This window comes from Oryctolagus cuniculus, chromosome 19 (assembly GCF_051225735.1).
Source record: "Oryctolagus cuniculus isolate XC-2025 breed Fujian yellow rabbit chromosome 19, ASM5122573v1, whole genome shotgun sequence".
NCBI lineage: Eukaryota > Metazoa > Chordata > Mammalia > Lagomorpha > Leporidae > Oryctolagus > Oryctolagus cuniculus.
In genome coordinates, this window is record NC_142885.1 from 54959028 (window position 1) to 54977121 (window position 18094).

Here is an 18094-nt window from a genome sequence, read left to right on the forward strand (position 1 = left end):
TCCATTTTGATGGTGGAATACTAAAGTTTCTTAATATTAATGTTCTGCTGTTTTTCTTTTTAATCCTGTCAATATCTGTTTCAACATACAGGACCTCTGGTGTTTGGTGCATATATACATATACTTATTTTTCACTTCCCATTGAATTATCTGGACTATGGCCTTCTTATTTGTTGAACTCTTTATTTAGTGGAGCCATTAAGCATTTGACTATAATAAATTAAAGTACACTATTTCTAAAAAAATATTTTTGAAAAAGTTTCAGATTCTTTTTCAGGTAATTCACAACCATCTTTTTTTAAGTGTTCATTTTATATTTCCTTCATTTTTAGGCCTTTTTTTATTGAGCACTATATTTAAAACAGCAGAGTCCTCTCCCAGTGTCTATGGAGTGGCTTTATGCAGGAGAAATCTCTTGCCAGTCAGCCTCTCTACAGGTTCTGGAACCTCTCAAACATTTTCTGGGATGTATCTTCTCCAGGGTTATGTGCTGACCTTTATTCCAGTATAGAGGCTTATAATTATCTTAATTTCCCTAGCAGACTTGGAGCTTTTGGTTTCAGTTTCTACCATATTCCTCTGCCCATACTCTCTTGCTACCCTAGTGCCTGCCTGTGGAACTGAAGATTCTCTGATGCTCTAAAGTGTTATGGGGATCATCTTGTTTTCTGTGGACTCTAACCCAGCATCTGTACGACACCACAACGCAGGTAAATCATAAATCAGTTTTTGGACAGGCCCCAGACTTTAGATGCAAGTTCCAGTCTTTCTGTTCTTATGGATGAATCTAGAATTGGGAGGTTTCCTCCTGATTGTACCAGGCCTTGTGTGATGGGAACCATCAAGAGAAAAATACCATGAAATTGCTACCTAGTTTAGTACAGCCTCCTGGCTAAGCATTTATCTGAGTTCTGTAGCTTCTCAAATGGTTCCTAGAGTTCCCACAAAAGTATTCTCATCTGTAGATTGTTGTTAAAATCTCTGTAGGGGAAATGAGAGTCTGAAAGTTCACTTGTCCACCATCTTGCTGATATCACATTTGCCTTCTACCATTTAAAAAAATCATTCATTTTGATGGTATTTGAGCTGGAGAGAAGGAGGAAGGAAGGGAAGGTAGAGGGACTGGAAGAGTGAGGGAGATGGAGGAACGGAGAGAAGGGAAATCTCTTCCATCCAACGGTTTACTTCCCAAATGCTTACAACAACCAGGAGTGGGCCAGGCAAAAGCCAGGCACCTGGAACTTAATCTAGATGTCCCACATGGTGGCGAGAGACCCAAGTACTTGATCCACCATCTGCTACCTCCCAGGATGTGCATCAGCAGGAAATAAATTTTACACTCAAACACAGGCACTTCAATATGGGATGTAGGCATTCCAAGAGATTTCTTAACCACTGCATCAAAAATAGCCCCACCACCAGTTTATAAGTTGCTGTTTTCTTCATTCAGCATTGTGTGCTTGCTGTCTTTGTTTTGCTTGTTTATCATTTTTTCTGCAGATAGACCAAACCATGGAATTACTTGATCTGCCATTTTGCTATAGATGGTTGTTTTTGAGCTGAATCTTGGTGTATGAATAAGATTTCAATAGGTTGAAGAGTTGATTCAGGCATTCTCAAAACGAGAAAAGGCATGAACACATGCAACTGAGGAAGTATAAATAGTGTTCTGAGATAACATGTAAAACCATGGGAAATGTTCTAAAATGCCTTATGCTTTATATCAAACCACACATATTATATATATATTATATATATTATATATTATTTGCTGGTTAACTCCCCAAGTGGCTACAATAGCTAGGGCTAGGCCAGGCAGAATCCAGGAGCCTGGAACTCCATTCAGGTCTCCCATGTGGGTGCAGAGGTCCAAATTTGTTTTATCCATTTTGATGGTGGAATACTAAAGTTTCTTAATATTAATGTTCTGCTGTTTTTCTTTTTAATCCTGTCAATATCTGTTTCAACATACAGGACCTCCGGTGTTTGGTGCATATATACATATACTTATTTTTCATATAATATATTATATAATATATATATAATATGTGTGTGTATATATTACCATAAGGGTAGCAAAAATTCAAACCATAGCCCTCTGATGTTATTTATGTAGTAATACTTTTTTAATTTAAAATTTTAATTTATAAAAGGTTAATAAACTTCATATGTGTTTCATATATACAGATTTAGGAGCACAGTGATACTTCTTTCCTTTGTAGTAATACTTTTTTTTTTTGGATTTATTCTTTTTTTTAAAACTTTTATTTAATAAATATAAATTTCCAAAGTACGACTTGTAGTAATACTTTTAAGAAGAGTTTTGACTGAGATTAGTGGGGCTTAGTTCCAATATATAAAACAGAAAGGAACATGCAATTGTTTAGTTTTGGCATCATTCTTCTTCAGAGGAGAGGCCTCAGATTCCAGGCTCAACCTTGTCTTAGCCTCTTGGAGTTGTGTTAATCTCACAGCAAACACTGAAAGCATTATACTCTGTAGTTACGAGTTCCTAGTATTCCTGATTTATTCTTACTTTCTGATGAATGCAATGTTTCTAAAGGTTATACTGTATTGTCTTTGTGAATTCTTAAATAGTTTTTTGTCCTTTCCTTCATAGTCCATCGTCTCCTCTATATCCTCAAATTCAATGTCACTTCTCCATTTCTCATTTCTAAAGCAGGACTAGATATAATTTTATTGGGTAAAGAACATTCTACACATAACATCTCCCTTTGTATGCTGTACTGTAAATTCCAAATTTCTTATCTGGATCCCTACAAAATAGTATAAAATTTAGAGTATAGATCTAACAATCAATATCATATTATTGATTCCTATAAAAATATCTGGAATATAAGCACTTTGATTAACTAAATAAATTTATTACATAATCTGGTTATATTACATACATAGTCTGTATGTATTACAGTATCTTGGTTGTAAATACTTGGAACTGTACAAATAATTACAACTTTAGGTATCACTGAAATGACAACACATTTATCAGCAAAACTCATTGTTTTCCAGCCTAAGAAGGAAACTGGCCTTTGCTCTAGATTGAGCTGAATACATACATACCTGTCAGAATAGACAAAATTGTGGTCTTTCCTGCCCCATTATGCCCCAGAAGAATAGTGATCTGCTCCTCATACAGATTCAAAGACAAGTTGTTTACCACTACATTGTCTTCATATTCCTGTGACATAAAAGACAGACATTTTTAATCAAACTTGACATGTTATTATTAAAGGGAAACACTCACATGTGCTTCCTTCAAAGAAACAAAACATTAAATTTGACAATAAAGGATAATGCTGTAAACTAGGAAGAATATTTTTAGATGTATTAGGTTTTTTTTTAAGAATTTATTTATTTGAGAGGCAGAGTTATAGAGAGAGATAGGGAGAGACAGAGAGAAAGGTCATCCATCCACTGGTTCACTACCCAAAGGACCATAACAGTTAGAGCTGGGCCAATCTGAAGCCAGGAGCAAGGAACTTCTTCCAGGTCTCCCACATGGGTGCAGAGGTCCAAGCACTTGGGCCATCTTACACTGTTTTTCTAGGCTATAGCAGAGAGCTAGATTGGAAGAGGAGCAGTTGTGACATGAACCGGTACTCATATGGGATGCGGGGACCACAGGTGAATGCTTACCTTAGTATACCATATCACCAGCCCCTAGGTTTTTATATTAATCAAAATATAGGTGGAGGCACAGTTGTATATCCATTTATGTATCAAGAGTGTATGATTTGATCCATTATAACAAGATGCAATAGCTCAGAGAAGCACTAATAACTAAAAAAGTTGATGCTTTCAGTTAGAAGTTTGGTGAATTCCAAGAACATGCCTAGAAACTCTTAATACATTTTTTTTTTTTTTTGGACAGGCAGAGTTAGACAGCGAGAGAGAGAGACAGAGAGAAAGGTCTTCCTTCCGTTGGTTCACCCCCCCAAATGGCCGCTATGGCTGGTGCACTGCACCGATCCAAAGCCAGGAGCCAGGTGCTTCTTCCTGGTCTCCCATGAGGGTGCAGGAGGTACCTGGGGTGCCGGCGCTGCAGGTGGAGGATTAGCCTAGTGAGCTGTGGCACTGGCCGAAACTTAATATTCTAAGGAGTTAGACCATTAAGATCTAGCCCATGACATTTTTGTACATAAAATGAGCTAAAAATTGTTTCTATACTTTCAAAAGATTGTTTGAAAAAGAATATGTAATTGATATTGTTAAGTGGTCCAGGAAATCTGAAAACCTTATCTGATTCTTTAGAAAACAAGCTTGACGATCTCTCTAAAGGGTTTCTCGGAAACTCTCATGCAATGATGATAACAACATGGCTGAACAATAGGTAGATCCCTAGCTCTTGTATTCCCATAGAAACACTGATTTAGCCACTATCCACAAATGAGACTACCTTTGTGAGAATTTTGGATCCTAAGGGTGATACTATAGCACCCTGGTAGAGCACAAAATCTGAGGAAAACTGTACTGAAAAGATCAGATAAATGTTTTCCTTTTTTTTTATTTGACAGGCAGAGTTAGAGAGAGAGAGAGAGAGAGAGAGAGAGAGAGAGAGAGAGGTCTTCCTTCTGTTGGTTCACTCCCCAAATGGCTGCCACAGCTGGGGCTGCGCCGATCTGAAGCCAGGAGCCAGGTGCTTCTTCCTGGTCTCCCATGTGGGTGTAGGGGCCCAACAACTTGGGCCATCCTCCATTGCCCTCTCAGACCACAGCAGAGAGCTGGACAGGAAGAGGAACAGCCTGGACTAGAACCCAGTGCCCATATGGGATGCTGGCACTGCAGGCAGAGGATTAACCAAGTGAGCCACGGTGCAGGCCCAGATAAATGTTTTCACTTTCCCTCAGGCTGGCACAATGCCATACCATAGATGTTCTGCTAAGCCTGAACTATTGCCAGTGGGGTAAAGACAGGACATTTGGGAGCATTACCCCAAACTCTCATTCCAAATGCCCAACATGGAACACTGGGATAATAGGCCTGGGGACACCTGGGGGCACCTGAGAACACAGAAACAGTGGGGACCCTCAGGAGCTGACATCGTGGATTTTTGAGTACAGCTCCTGCCAGTGGCCCATCCATTGACTCCATCTGACTGCACAACTTAGACAGTGGCCCCATCGATGTCAAATCAGTTGCCCCATTGAACCTAATAGTTTCACTAACTGGTCCTGCCAGACAGACAAGCACAGAGTTTCAAATGTTGCAATAGTTTGGAAGTCAATTTAACTCTAGTATAAAAGCTAAAAGAAAAATGTGTAAAGAATAACTTACACTCAAAAACCGTTAACGGTTGCATAATACAAAAATATAAACTTTGAAATTAATTTTTATTAATATAAAGAGAACAGATTTCATGTATTCACAGGTACAGTTCTTTTTTTAAAAGATTTTAAAGATTTATTTATTTGAAAGAGTTACACATAAAGAGGAGGAGAGGCAGAGAGAGAGAGAGAGAGAGATTGAAAGGGAGGGAGGGAGGGAGAGGACTTTAATCATCCGCTGGTCCACTCCCCAATTGGCTGCAATGGTCGGAGCTGTGCTAATCCAAAGCCAGGAGCCAGGAGCTTCTTCTGGGTCTCCCATGTGGGTGTAGGGACCCAAGGACCTGTCCCATCTTTCATTGTTTTCCAAGGCCACAGCAGAGAGCTGGATATGAAGTGGAGCAGCCAGGACTTGAACTGGCACCCATATGACTTTACCTGCTATGCCACAGTGCCTGCCCCTCATAGGTACAGTTCTAAGAAGATAACCATATTTCTGTCCCTCCCTCTTTCCTTCCCTCAATTCCTCTCCTTCCTTCCTCTCTTTAAATCAAACACACAGTTTTCACGTGTGGCAGGAGTAAAAGTGCAAAACTATTAAATACAGTTGAAATTTTGAAAAATCAGCTTAAAACTGATTGTTATAAGATACTCAATGCTTCAGAAAAAGTTGCAGGTTTATAAAATAAACATACAAAACAGTAGCATTTAGTAGGCTAATGATAAACTCACTGAAAGAAAAACCAAGAAAGAAATCCCATTCAGAATAGTCACAAAAAAACAAATTTAAGAATAAATTTAACTAGAAGTGAAAAATCTCTACAATGAAAATTATAAAACAATAATGAAAGAAATCATCAAAGGCGCGCACACACAAATAGAAACACATTCTTACTCATGGATTGGAAGAATCAATATCATTAAAATATCTATACTACCTAAAGCAATCTATAGCTTAAATGCAGTTCATGTCAAAATATCTATGACATTCTTCACAGAATTAGAAAAAACTATCCTAAACTTCATATAGAATCACAAAAGACCCAGAATCGTCAAAGCAATCCTGAACAGAAAAAATCAAGCTGGAGACATCACAATACCTGACTTCAAAGTATTCAATCAATTGAATTTCTACACAACTACAACAAACTATTCCAACAGGAAAATAAGGAAACAATCTAATTTACAGTAGCTCCAAAAATAATAAATACTCAGTAATACATGTAAAAAAGGAGGTGAGGGGCTGGTGCCGCGGCTCACTTGGCTAAGCCTCTGCCTGCGGCGCTGGCACCCCGGGTTCTAGTCCCGGTTGGGGCGCCGGATTCTGTCCCGGTTGCTCCTCTTCCAGTCCAGCTCTCTGCTGTGGCCAGGGAAGGCAGTGGAGGATGGCCCAAGTGCTTGGGCCCTGCACCCACATTGGAGACCAAGAAGAAGCACCTGGCTTCTGGCTTCGGATTGGCGCAACGCGCCAGCCATGGCAACCATTTGGGTGGTGAACCAACGGAAGGAAGATCTTTCTCTCTGTCTCTCTCTCACTGTCTAACTCTGCCTGTCAAAAAAAAAAAAAAAAAAAAGAGGTGAGAATTTTCTACAGTGAAAAGTCATTCATGAAGACAATTAAAGCAGACACAAATAAATGGAAAGGCACCTATGTTCATGATTTGGAAGAATACATACTGTTAAAATATCCAAATTATCCAAAGTGATCTAAATATTTACTGTAATCCTTATTAAAATCCCAAAGATATTTTTCACAGAAAGAGAAAATTATCCTAAAAGAGAAAACACAAAAGATGCTGAGAAACCAAAGTAATTTTGAGAAAAACAAAGTTGAGTTTATCATACTTTCCAATTTCCAAATATATTACAGAGCTACAGTGATCAAAACAGTTCCAGCAAGAATGTTATCAGCAAAGGCTGAACCAATAGGGCACTCGATCTTGGAAGCAAACCTCCAAAATTGTGAGTTAAATAAACCTTTCTTCTTCATTTTTTTATCTGTACACCTATGTTTATTATGGCTTAATTCACAATAGTTAAGATATGGAATCAAACCAAATGTCCATCAACTGAAGACTTGATAAAGAAATTATGGTATATGTATATATAGTGTATATATATGTGTGTGTATATATATACACACACACACATTGTGGAATACTACATAGCAGTAAAAAATGAAATATTTTCATTGGCAACAAAAAGGATACAACAAGAATCCATTATACTTAGTGAAATAAACCAGTCCAAAAAGACAAATACCATATGCTCTTCTTGATCTATGGTAACAGAGTTCCTAAAAGGTTATCTATAGAAGTAAAATTGACACTTTAAGATGATGATTTTGAACAGACCTTGTCTCAACACTGAGAAATAGAGACCAGTGGTTTTTTTTCCTTCATACTATTTTTTGATCTCTTTATTAATTATAGGGTTAATCTTATGGCTATAAAGTAACGAAAAGAGTTCTTTGTAAAAATAAGAATGGAAATAGGAGCGGGAGGAAGAAAAAGGGTGAATGTGTGGGCGGGAGAGAAGTGGAGTAGAAAATATCACTATTGTACTGATTCTGTGTATAGGAAATACATGAACTTTGTATTCCTTAATTAAAATTTAGAGTAAAATAAGTACAAAAATTTAAAAAAGAATGGAATGAAAGTGAGGGATTGAGAGAAGAAGAATGGGAGAAAAATACAGATATCCTCTTAGAATTGTACCAATGAATTCATGAAATTTGTTCTTTTTATTGATAAAAATTAAAAACATATACTGGTGGCCGGCGCTGTGGCTCACTTGGCTAATCCTCTGCCGCAGCGCTGGCACCCTGGGTTCTAGTCCTGGTTGGGGCGCTGGATTCTGTCCTGGTTGCTCCTCTTCCAGTCCAGCTCTCTGCTGTGGTGCGGGAGTGCAGTGGAGGATGGCCCAAGTGCTTGGGTCCCTGCACCCGCATGGGAGACCTGGAGGAAGCACCCGGCTCCTGGCTTCAGATGGGCGCAGCACCAGCCGTAGCGGCCATTAAGGGAGTGAACCAACAGAAGGAAGACCTTTCTCTCTGTCTCTCTGTCACTGTCTATAACTCTCTCTCTCTTTCTCTCTGTCTCTCTCTCTCACTGTCTAACTCTGCCTGTCAAAAAACAAAACAAAACAAAAAAAACATATACTGGCATCATTTATTTAGGTCTTCTTGTTATTTTTAATTTCAGTTTCATATATGTTATAAACTTCCATTTTTGAAATATAATATTTGTCAATTTTATTTTAAATTAAGAAAAATAAAACCTTGTTTTATAAATATTTCATGTTTTTCACCTTAATAAATTAACATTTTAATTCAATTTTACAATCACTTTTTGAAGTAACTGCCAACATAATGTAGGAATGTCTCAGTCTAAGGAATATAAGGAAATTATAAATGGTATGGGTAGATGGATGGATGTGGGAAAAAAGACAAAAGACTCAAAAGGGAGCAGACATTGTGTTAAGCCACTGTTTGTGATGCAGGCATTCCTTTTTGCGTGACAGGTGAAGTTCCAGCTACTTTCCTTGTGATCTTGCTCACCAGTAATGTGCCAAGAAAGTGCCAAATTATAGCTCAAGTACCTGGGTTCTGCTACCTACTTGGGAGATCCTGGCTAGGATCTACTTATTGATAACATCTGAGGAGTAAACAAGCACATCGCTATCCTTTCAATCTAGTTCTATCTTAATGCAGCTAGAATGTAGTGGATGATGGGTCAAATATCTGAAATCTCACCACAATGGGGGAGTTTTAGATGGAATTCCTTACTCCTAGCTTTGGCAGGAATCTGGACAGGCTGTTGTACTGATTTGGGCGAGTGAACCACAGGGTGGAATCAAGCACTTTATCCTCTCTCTTTGTCTCTTCTCCTACATCTTTGTCTCACTGACTTTCAAATAATTAAATATTTTTTTAAATCGTGAAAGCACACTTGATTATTTGATAAAATCAGAAACACAAACATAATTAGAAATTGTAATCTAAAATAAGAAATGAAAGAGGGAATACAACCACTGAACTAATAGAGACATAAGAGAATCCTATGAATATTGAACTCCAATAACTTAAATAATGAATGTATAAGACAAATTCCTATAAACCTAACACAACTGAAACAGTTTGTAGAATAAATAAAAAATCTGCATAGATGTAGAGGTGTTGTAGTTGGTAATGAAGCTAGGGTCATTCCAGTGTGGGGCTACTTGTTTATCTATCTAGTTATGACATCCTTATCTTTGTGACTTCAAGGTAAATACTTCCCTAGGACACACTCTAAAGTAAGGAAACAATCAGGGTTGTAATGATGACAGTTGTGCAAATGGGTCAGGGAGTTACAGAACAGAAAAAGACAGGTAAAATTTATACTCATAAGGACTGTGCCCTCACGATTTCATCACTTTACAAAGGCCGAGCATTCTAACAGCATCAGAATGCTGTGGGGATAGCAACAGATGGATTTCAGGGACACATAATATTGAGTCTATAGGTCTGTTGTTTACCAGCATCTGGTAGCAGACTAACACATTTGTGAATCTTCAACTTCTAGAGCCATACACATCTTCTTAAGTATAAGGAACCCCAATATATTTAGCTTCTCAACACTGTACTGAATAAAGCTAGCAGATGCCCATGTCAGTCCTGGACACATCTAAGCAGTTTAACATGGAAGCAGATAGTCTGTCATTCTCAAGGGTAGCCTGGAGGTCCTCTGCTTGGCCTTGCTAGCAAATCACCTCTTGACAGCTTTGTGGTCCGTAGCCACACAATCCCACCTTTCCAGAGAGCATCATGAATATGTTTACTGGGTTAATATGCTGACTGTGGCACCTGCATCCCATATGGGTACTAGTTCATGTCCTGGTTGCTCCCCTACCAATCCAGCTCTCTGCTATGGCTGAGTACCAGGAGTCAGCCACGTGGAGGAGCATTCAAGCCAGGAAGCATGGGGCAGGTGGCCATAAGACCACGTGCCCTGGAGGTGCGGGCAACATGGCCCACAATGGCAAAAGGCCAATAAAAAGGGAAACTTTCCTCTTTATATAGTTAGTTGCCCCAGGTATTTTTTGTAACAATGAAAAGCTGAATAATATAACAATTGTATACATACACATACCCAAACTCACCAAGTTGTGTTCACTTTTTGTATACAGTTTTTTTTTTTATATCATTTATACCTCAATTAAGCTGGACTAAAAACTATTTCTTTAGTCTGAGATTAGAAAGCCCATGATTCTCAAGAATTCATGTAGCTGAGGGGCCAGCACTGTGGCTCGCTTGGTTAATCTTCCACCTGTGGTGCCAGCATCCCATATGGATGCCGGGTTCTAGTCCCGGTTGCTCCTCTTCTAGTCCAGCTCTCTGCTGTGGCCCGGGAAGGCAGTGGAGGATGGCCCAAATGCTAGGGCCTTTGCACCCGCATGGGAGACCAGGAGGAAGCACCTGGCTCCTGGCTTCGGATTGGTGCAGTGCGGGCTGTAGCAGCCATCTGGGGAGTGAACCAATGGAAGGAAGACCTTTCTCTCTGTCTCTCTCTCTCACTGTCTAACTCTGCCTGTCAAAAAAAAAAAAAATTCATGTAGCTGAATCTAAAACCTGCCATTTACAAGGTACTTCAAAGAGTTTGTAGAAAATGAAATTAAAAGTTAAGTTTATTTTTGTTTAAAAACCTTTGAAATCATGTGTATGAAGGATCTTCAAAAAACTCATGAAAATACGTATTATAAAATGATGCATATATTTCAATAATTTTATCAAAATAAGCTCATTTTAAAATTCTATTTTTAAAGAAGATTTATTTATTTACTTGAAAGCCAGAGTTAGAGAGAGAGAGAGAGAGAGAGAGAGAGAGAGAAAGAGGAGAGGAGAAAGGAGGAGAGAAGAGAGGAGAGGACAGGAAAGGAGGAGGAGAGGGGGAAGGGGAGGGAGAGAGAATGAATGAATATGAATTTTCCAGTGCTAGTTCACTACCCAAATGGCTGCAATGACTGGGGCTGTGCCAGGCTTAAGCCAGGTGCCAGGAGCTTCTTCTGTTTCTCCCATGTGGGTGCAAGGTTCCAAACACTTGGGCCATTCTCTGCTGCCCTCCCAGGCTCATTAGCAGCCAGGACTCGAACCAGTGCCCATTTGGGATGCTGATGCTGCAGGCTGTGGCTTAACCCATTGCATCCCAGCCCGCTAAATTTTTTTTTTTGCTTTCAAACTTTTATTTAATGAATATAAATTTCCAAAGTACAGCTTATGGATTACAATGGCTTCCCCCCCATAACGTCCCTCCCACCCACAACCCTCCCCTTTCCCACTCCCTCTCCCCTTCCATTCACATCAAGATTCATTTTCGTTTCTCTTTATCTACAGAAGATCAGTTTAGCATAATTAAGTAAAGATTTCAACAGTTTGCTCCCACACAAAGATAAAGTGAAAAATAATAGATGATTTTTTAAATGATGATGAAATCAGATCAGACCTATTGTCATGTTTAATCCCAGTGAGAGTCAAGTTGGGAATTGATAATTTCTTCTTTTTTTTCTTACAGAAGATCAGTTTAGTATACATTAAGTAAAGATTTCAACAGTTTGCACCCCCCATAGAAACACAAAGTGAAATATACTGTTTGAGTACTCGTTATAGCATTAAGTCTCAATGTACAGCATGCTAAGGACAGAGATCCTACATGAGGAGTAAGTGCACAGTGACTCCTGTTGTTGACTTTACAAATTGACACTCTTGTTTATGGCCTCAGTAATCTCCCCATGCTCCAGTCATGAGTTTCCAAGGCTATGGAAGCCCCTTGAGTTCTCCGTCTCTTATCTTGTTTAGACAAGGTCATAGTCAAAGTGGAGGTTCTCTCCTCCCTTCAGAGAAAGGTACCTCCTTCTTTGAAGACCTGTTCTTGCCACTGGGATCTCACTCACAGAGATCTTTCATTTAGGGTTTTTTTTTTTTTTTTTTTTTGCCAGAGTGTCTTGGCTTTCCATGCCTGAAATACTCTCATGGGCTTTTCAGCCAGATCAGAATGCCTTTAGGGCTGATTCTGAGGCCAGAGTGCTGTTTAGGACATCCGCCATTCTATGAGTCTGCTGAGTATCTCGCTTCCCATGTTGGATCACTCTCCCCTTTATTTATTCCATCGGTTAGTGTTAGCAGGTACTAGACTTGTTTATGTGCTCCCTTTGACTCTTAGTCCTTTCATTATGATCAATTGTGAACTGAAATTGATCACTTGGACTAGTGAGATGGCATTGGTACATGCCACCTTGATGGGATTGAATTGGAGTCCCCTGGTATGTTTCTAACTCTACCATTTGGGGCAAGTCAGCCTGAGCATGTCCCAAATTATACATCTCTTCCCTCTCTTATTCCCACTCTTATGTTTAACAGGGATCACATTTCAGTTAATTTTTAACACTTAAGAATAACTGTGTATTAATTACAGAATTCAACCAGTAGTATTAAGTAGAACAGACAAAAAAACTACTAAGAGGGATAATGTATTAAGTTGTTCATTAACAGTCAGGGCTATGCTGATCAAGTCACCGTTTCTCATAGTGTCCATTTCACTTCAACAGGTTTCCTTTTTGGTGTTCAGTCAGTTGTCACCAATCAGGGAGAACATATGGTATTTGTCCCTTTGGGACTGGCTTATTTCACTCAGCATGATGTGTTCCAGATTCCTCCATTTTGTTGCAAATGACTGGATTTCGTTGTTTCTTATTGCGGTATAGTATTCTAAAGAGTACATATCCCATAATTTCTTTATCAAGTCTACCGTTGATGGGCATTTAGGTTGGTTCCAGGTCTTGGCTATTGTGAATTGTGCTGCAATAAACATTAGGGTGCAGACCGCTTTTTTGTTTGCCAATTTAAATTCCTTTGGGTAAATCCCAAGGAGTGGGATGGCTGGGTCGAACAGTAGGGCTATATTCAGGTTTCTGAGGAATCTCCAGACTGACTTCCATAGTGGCTTGACCAGTTTGCATTCCCACCAACAGTGGGTTAGTGTCCCTTTTTCCCCCACATCCTCGCCAGCATCTATTGTTGGTAGATTTCTGAATGTGAGCCATTCTAACCGGGGTGAGTTGAAACCTCATTGTGGTTTTGATTTGCATTTCCCTGATTGCTAGTGACCTTGAACATTTTTTCATGTGCCTGTTGGCCCTTTGGATTTCCTCTTTTGAAAAATGTCTATTGAGGTCCTTGGCCCATCTCTTAAGTGGGTTGTTGGTTTTGTTTTTGTGGAGTTTCTTGATCTCTTTGTAGATTCTGGTTATTAACCCATTATCTGTTGCATAGTTTGCAAATATTTTTTCCCATTCTGTCGGTTGTCTCTTCACTCTCCTGACTGTTTCTTTTGCAGTACAGAAACTTCTCAATTTGATGCTATCCCAAATGTTAATTTTGGTTTTGACTGCCTGTGCTTCTGGGGTATTTTCCAAGAAGTCTTTGCTGGTACCTATATCTTGCAGGATTTTTCCAGTGCTCTCTAGTAATTTGATGGTATTGGGTCGTAGATTTAAGTCTTTAATCCATGTTGAGTGAATTTTTGTGTAGGGTGAAAGGTAGGGGTCTTGCTTCATGATTCTGCACATGAAAATCCAGTTTTCCCAGCACCATTTATTGAATAGACTGTCCTTACTCCAGGGATTGGTTTTGTATCCTTGATCAAATATGAGTTGGCTGTAGATGTTTGGATTGATTTCTGGTGTTTCAATTCTGTTCCATTGGTCTATCCATCTGTTTCTGTACTAGTACCACGCTGTTTTGACTACAACTGTCCTGTAGTATGTCCTGAAATCTGGTATTGTGATGCCTCTGGCTTTGTTTTTGTTGTACAAGATTGCTTTAGCTATTCGAGGTCTCTTGTGCCTACATATGAATTTCAGCATCATTTTTTCTAGATCTGAGAAGAATGTCTTTGGTATCTTGATTGGTATTGCATTGAATGTATAAATTGCTTTTGGGAGAATGGACATTTTGATGATGTTGATTCTTCCAATCCATGAGCATGGAAGATTTTTCCATTTTTGGTATCCTCTTCTATTTCTTTCTTTAAGGTTTTGTAATTCTCATCGTAGAGATCTTGAACGTCCTTAGTTAAGTCTATTCCAAGGTGCTTGATTGTTTTTGTAGCTATTGTGAATGGGATTGATCTTAGAAGTTCTCTCTCAGCATGGCATTGCTTGTGTATACAAAGGCTGTTGATTTTTGTGCATTGATTTTATATCCTGCAACTTTGCCAAACTCTTCTATGAGTTCCAATAGTCTCTTAGTAGAGTTCTTTGGAGCCCCTAAGTAAAGAATCATATCGTCTGCAAAGAGGGATAGTTTGAGTTCTTCCTTCCCAATTTGTATCACTTTAATTTCTTTTTCGTGCCTAATAGCTCTGGCTAAAACTTCCAGAACTATGTTAAATAGAAGTGGTGAGAGTGGGCATCCCTGTCTGGTGCCAGATCTCCGTAGAAATGCTTCCAACTTTTCCACATTCACTAGGATGCTGGCTGTGGGCTTTTCATAGATTGCTTTGATTGTATTGAGGAATATTCCTTCCATACCCAGTTTGCTTAGAGTTTTCATCATGAAAGGGTGTTGAATCTTATCGAATGCTTTCTCTGCATCTATTGAGATAATCATATGGTTTTTCTTCTGCAGTCTGTTAATGTGGTGAATCACATTGATTGATTTGCGAATGTTGAATCATCCCTGCATACCAGGGATAAATCCCACTTGGTCTGGGTGGATGATTTTCCTGATGTGTTGTTGTATTCTATTGGCGAGAATTTTATTGAGGATTTTTGCATCTATGTTCATCAGGGATATTGGTCTGTAATTTTCTTTCAGTGCTGCATCTTTCTCTGGCTTAGGGATTAAGGTGATGCTGGCTTCATAGAAAGAATTTGGGAGGATTCCCTCTTTTTCGATTGTTCTGAATAGTTTGAGAAGAAATGGAATCAGTTCTTCTTTAAATGTCTGGTATAATTCAGCAGTGAATCCATCTGGTCCTAGGCTTTTCTTTGTTGGGAGGGCCTTTATTACGGTTTCAATTTCTGTTTCAGTTATGGGTCTATTTAGGTTTTCTATGTCTTCATGGTTCAATTTAGGTAGATTGCATGTGTCCAGGAATCTATCCATTTCTGATAGATTTTCTTGTTTGCTGGCATACAAGTCCTTGTAGTAATTTCTGATGATTCTTTTTATTTCTGTGGTGTCTGTTGTTATGTTTCCTTTTTCATCTTTGATTTTATTGATTTGGGTCTTTTCTCTTGTTTTTTTAGTTAGTTGGGCTAATGGGGTGTCAATTTTGTTTATTTTTCAAAAAACCAGCTCTTCGCTTGGCTGATTTTTTGTAATTTTTTTTGGATTCAGTCCTGTTAATTTCTTCTCTGATTTTAATCATTTCTCTTCTCCTACTAGATTTGGGTCTGGTTTGCTGCAGATTTTCTAGATCCTTGAGATGCGCTGAAAGCTCATTTATTTGGTGCCTTTCCAATTTCTTGATATAGGCCCCTATTGCTATAAACTTGCCTCTCAATTCTGCTTTTGCCATATCCCATAAGTTTTGATATGTTGTGTTGTTATCCTCATTTACTTCCAGAAAGTTTCTGATTTCTCTTTTGATTTCTTGAATGACCCAGTGTTCATTCAGGAGCATGTTGTTCAGTCTCCATGTGTTTGCATACTTTCTGGGGTTTCCTGAGTTGCTAATTTCCAGCTTCATTCCGCTGTGGTCTGAGAAGCCGCATGGTATGATTCTAATTCTTTTAAATTTGCTGAGACTTGCTTTATGACCTAGTATGTGATCAATCCTAGAGAAGGTTCCATGTACTGCTGAGAAGAATGTAAAGTCTTTAGATGTAGGATTGAAAGTTCTGTAGATATCTGTTAGATCCATTTGGGCAATAGTGTCAATTAAATCTGCTGTTTCCTTGTTGATCTTCTGTCTGGATGATCTATCTATTTCTGAGAGTGGAGTATTGAAGTCCCCCAGTACTATTGTATTGGAATCTAAGTCTCCCTTTAAGTCCCTTAACATATCTTTTAAATAGACCGGTGCCCTGTAATTAGGTGCATATACATTTATAATAGTTTCATCTTCCTGTTGAATTGAACCCTTAATCATTATATAGTGCCCCTCTTTGTCTCTCTTAACAGTTTTTGTATTAAAGTTTATTTTGTCTGATATTAATATGGCTACACCTGCTTTTTTTTGGTTTCTGTTGGCATGGAATATCTTTTTCCAACCTTTCACTTTCAGTCTGCATGCATCTTTGTTAGAGAGATGTGTTTCTTGTAGGCAACAAATAGTTGGGTGTTGTTCCTTAAGCCAGTCAGCCAGTCTGTGTCTTTTAACTGGACAGTTCAGGCCATTCACGTTTAATGTGACTATTGATACATAGTGACTTTGCCCTGCCATTTTCCCAGAGATATTTTCTAGTATATGCTTTGAGCTTCCCATGCTCTTTTACTAGTAGGTGTTCTTCCTTTCCCTTCTTTCATATTGATGGCCGTGTTTCTGTTTTTCTGAGTGTAGCACATCTTTAAGTATCTTTTGCAGGGCCAGACGAGTGGCCACAAAGTCTTTCAATTTCTGTTTGCTGTGAAAGGTCTTTATTTCACCTTCATTCACAAATGAGAGCTTTGCAGGATATAATATTCTGGGCTGGCAATTTTTCTCTCTTAGCACCTGTGCTATGTCTCGCCATTCCCTCCTAGCTTGTAGGGTTTCTGATGAGAAGTCAGCTGTGAGTCTGATTGGAGATCCTCTGAGAGTAATCTGACGTTTCTCTCTTGCACATTTTAGGATCTTTTCTTTATGTTTCACTGTGGTGAGTTTGATTACAACGTGTCGTGGTGAGGATCTCTTTTGGTCATGTTTACCAGGGGTTCTATGAGCTTCCTGTACTAGGATGTCTCTGTCCTTCTCCAGACCCGGAAAGTTCTCTGCTAGTATCTCACTAAAAAGGCCTTCTAATCCTTTCTCTCTCTCCATGCCTTCAGGAACTCCTAGAACCCGAATGTTGGTTTTTTTAATAGTATCCTGAAGATTCCCAACAATATTTTTTAGATTTCTAATTTCCTCTTCTTTTCTTTGGTTTGACTGTATATTTTCCTGTTCTCTGTCTTCTAAGTCCGATATTCTCTCTTCTGCTTCACCCATTCTGTTTTTAAGGCTCTCTAATGTGTTTGTCATTTGATCTATTGAGCTCTTCATTTCATTTTGATTTCTCTTCACTATCACACTTTCCTGCTCTACTAGTTTCTGCGTTTTATTTTGATTCTTCTTTAAAATTTCATTTTCACGAGAGAGATTTTCAATCCTGTCCAATAAGGATTTCTGTAGTTCAAGGATTTGCTTTTGAAAACTTCTAAATGTTCTTATCATAAATTTTTTGAAATCTGTATCTTGCATTTCTTCTATCTCATCATCTTCATAATCTTGGCTTGGGGTGTTTTGTTTATTTGGAGGCATCATAATGTCATCGTTGATCTTGTTCCCTCGATTTCTGTGTTTATTGCTTGGCATGGTTAATTCTGTTTCCCTCACTGTGAGTTTTTTTTTTTTTTTATTATTATACTATGTCCGCGTTAAGTGGACTGCCTGCTGTTGGAGGAGCCTTGGAGGCTTGAGATGGGTGTGGCCTGAGAGCTCTGCTTGGTTCTTCAGGGTTACAGGTGTGCAAAGGTGACACCCTCAGGTTATGCATGGTAAATCTCTCTTCATTTATTTATTATTTTATTTTATTTTATTTTATTTTATTTTATTTTATTTTATTTTTTGTTCAGGAGGTAAGTAATA

At 38.7% G+C, this 18094-nt stretch overlaps 1 protein-coding gene across 1 annotated transcript in view; it reads right to left on the reverse strand.

Moving 5' to 3' along the window:
• The window catches only part of LOC100353262 (phospholipid-transporting ATPase ABCA3), a 219121-nt gene that overhangs the window by 104708 nt on the left and 96319 nt on the right, over positions 1-18094 (reverse strand). Inside the window, exon 12 of the mRNA XM_089321567.1 lies at positions 3082-3199. Within this exon, the coding sequence (XP_089177693.1) occupies positions 3082-3199 (118 nt within the window). The remainder of the gene's footprint in view (positions 1-3081; positions 3200-18094) is intronic.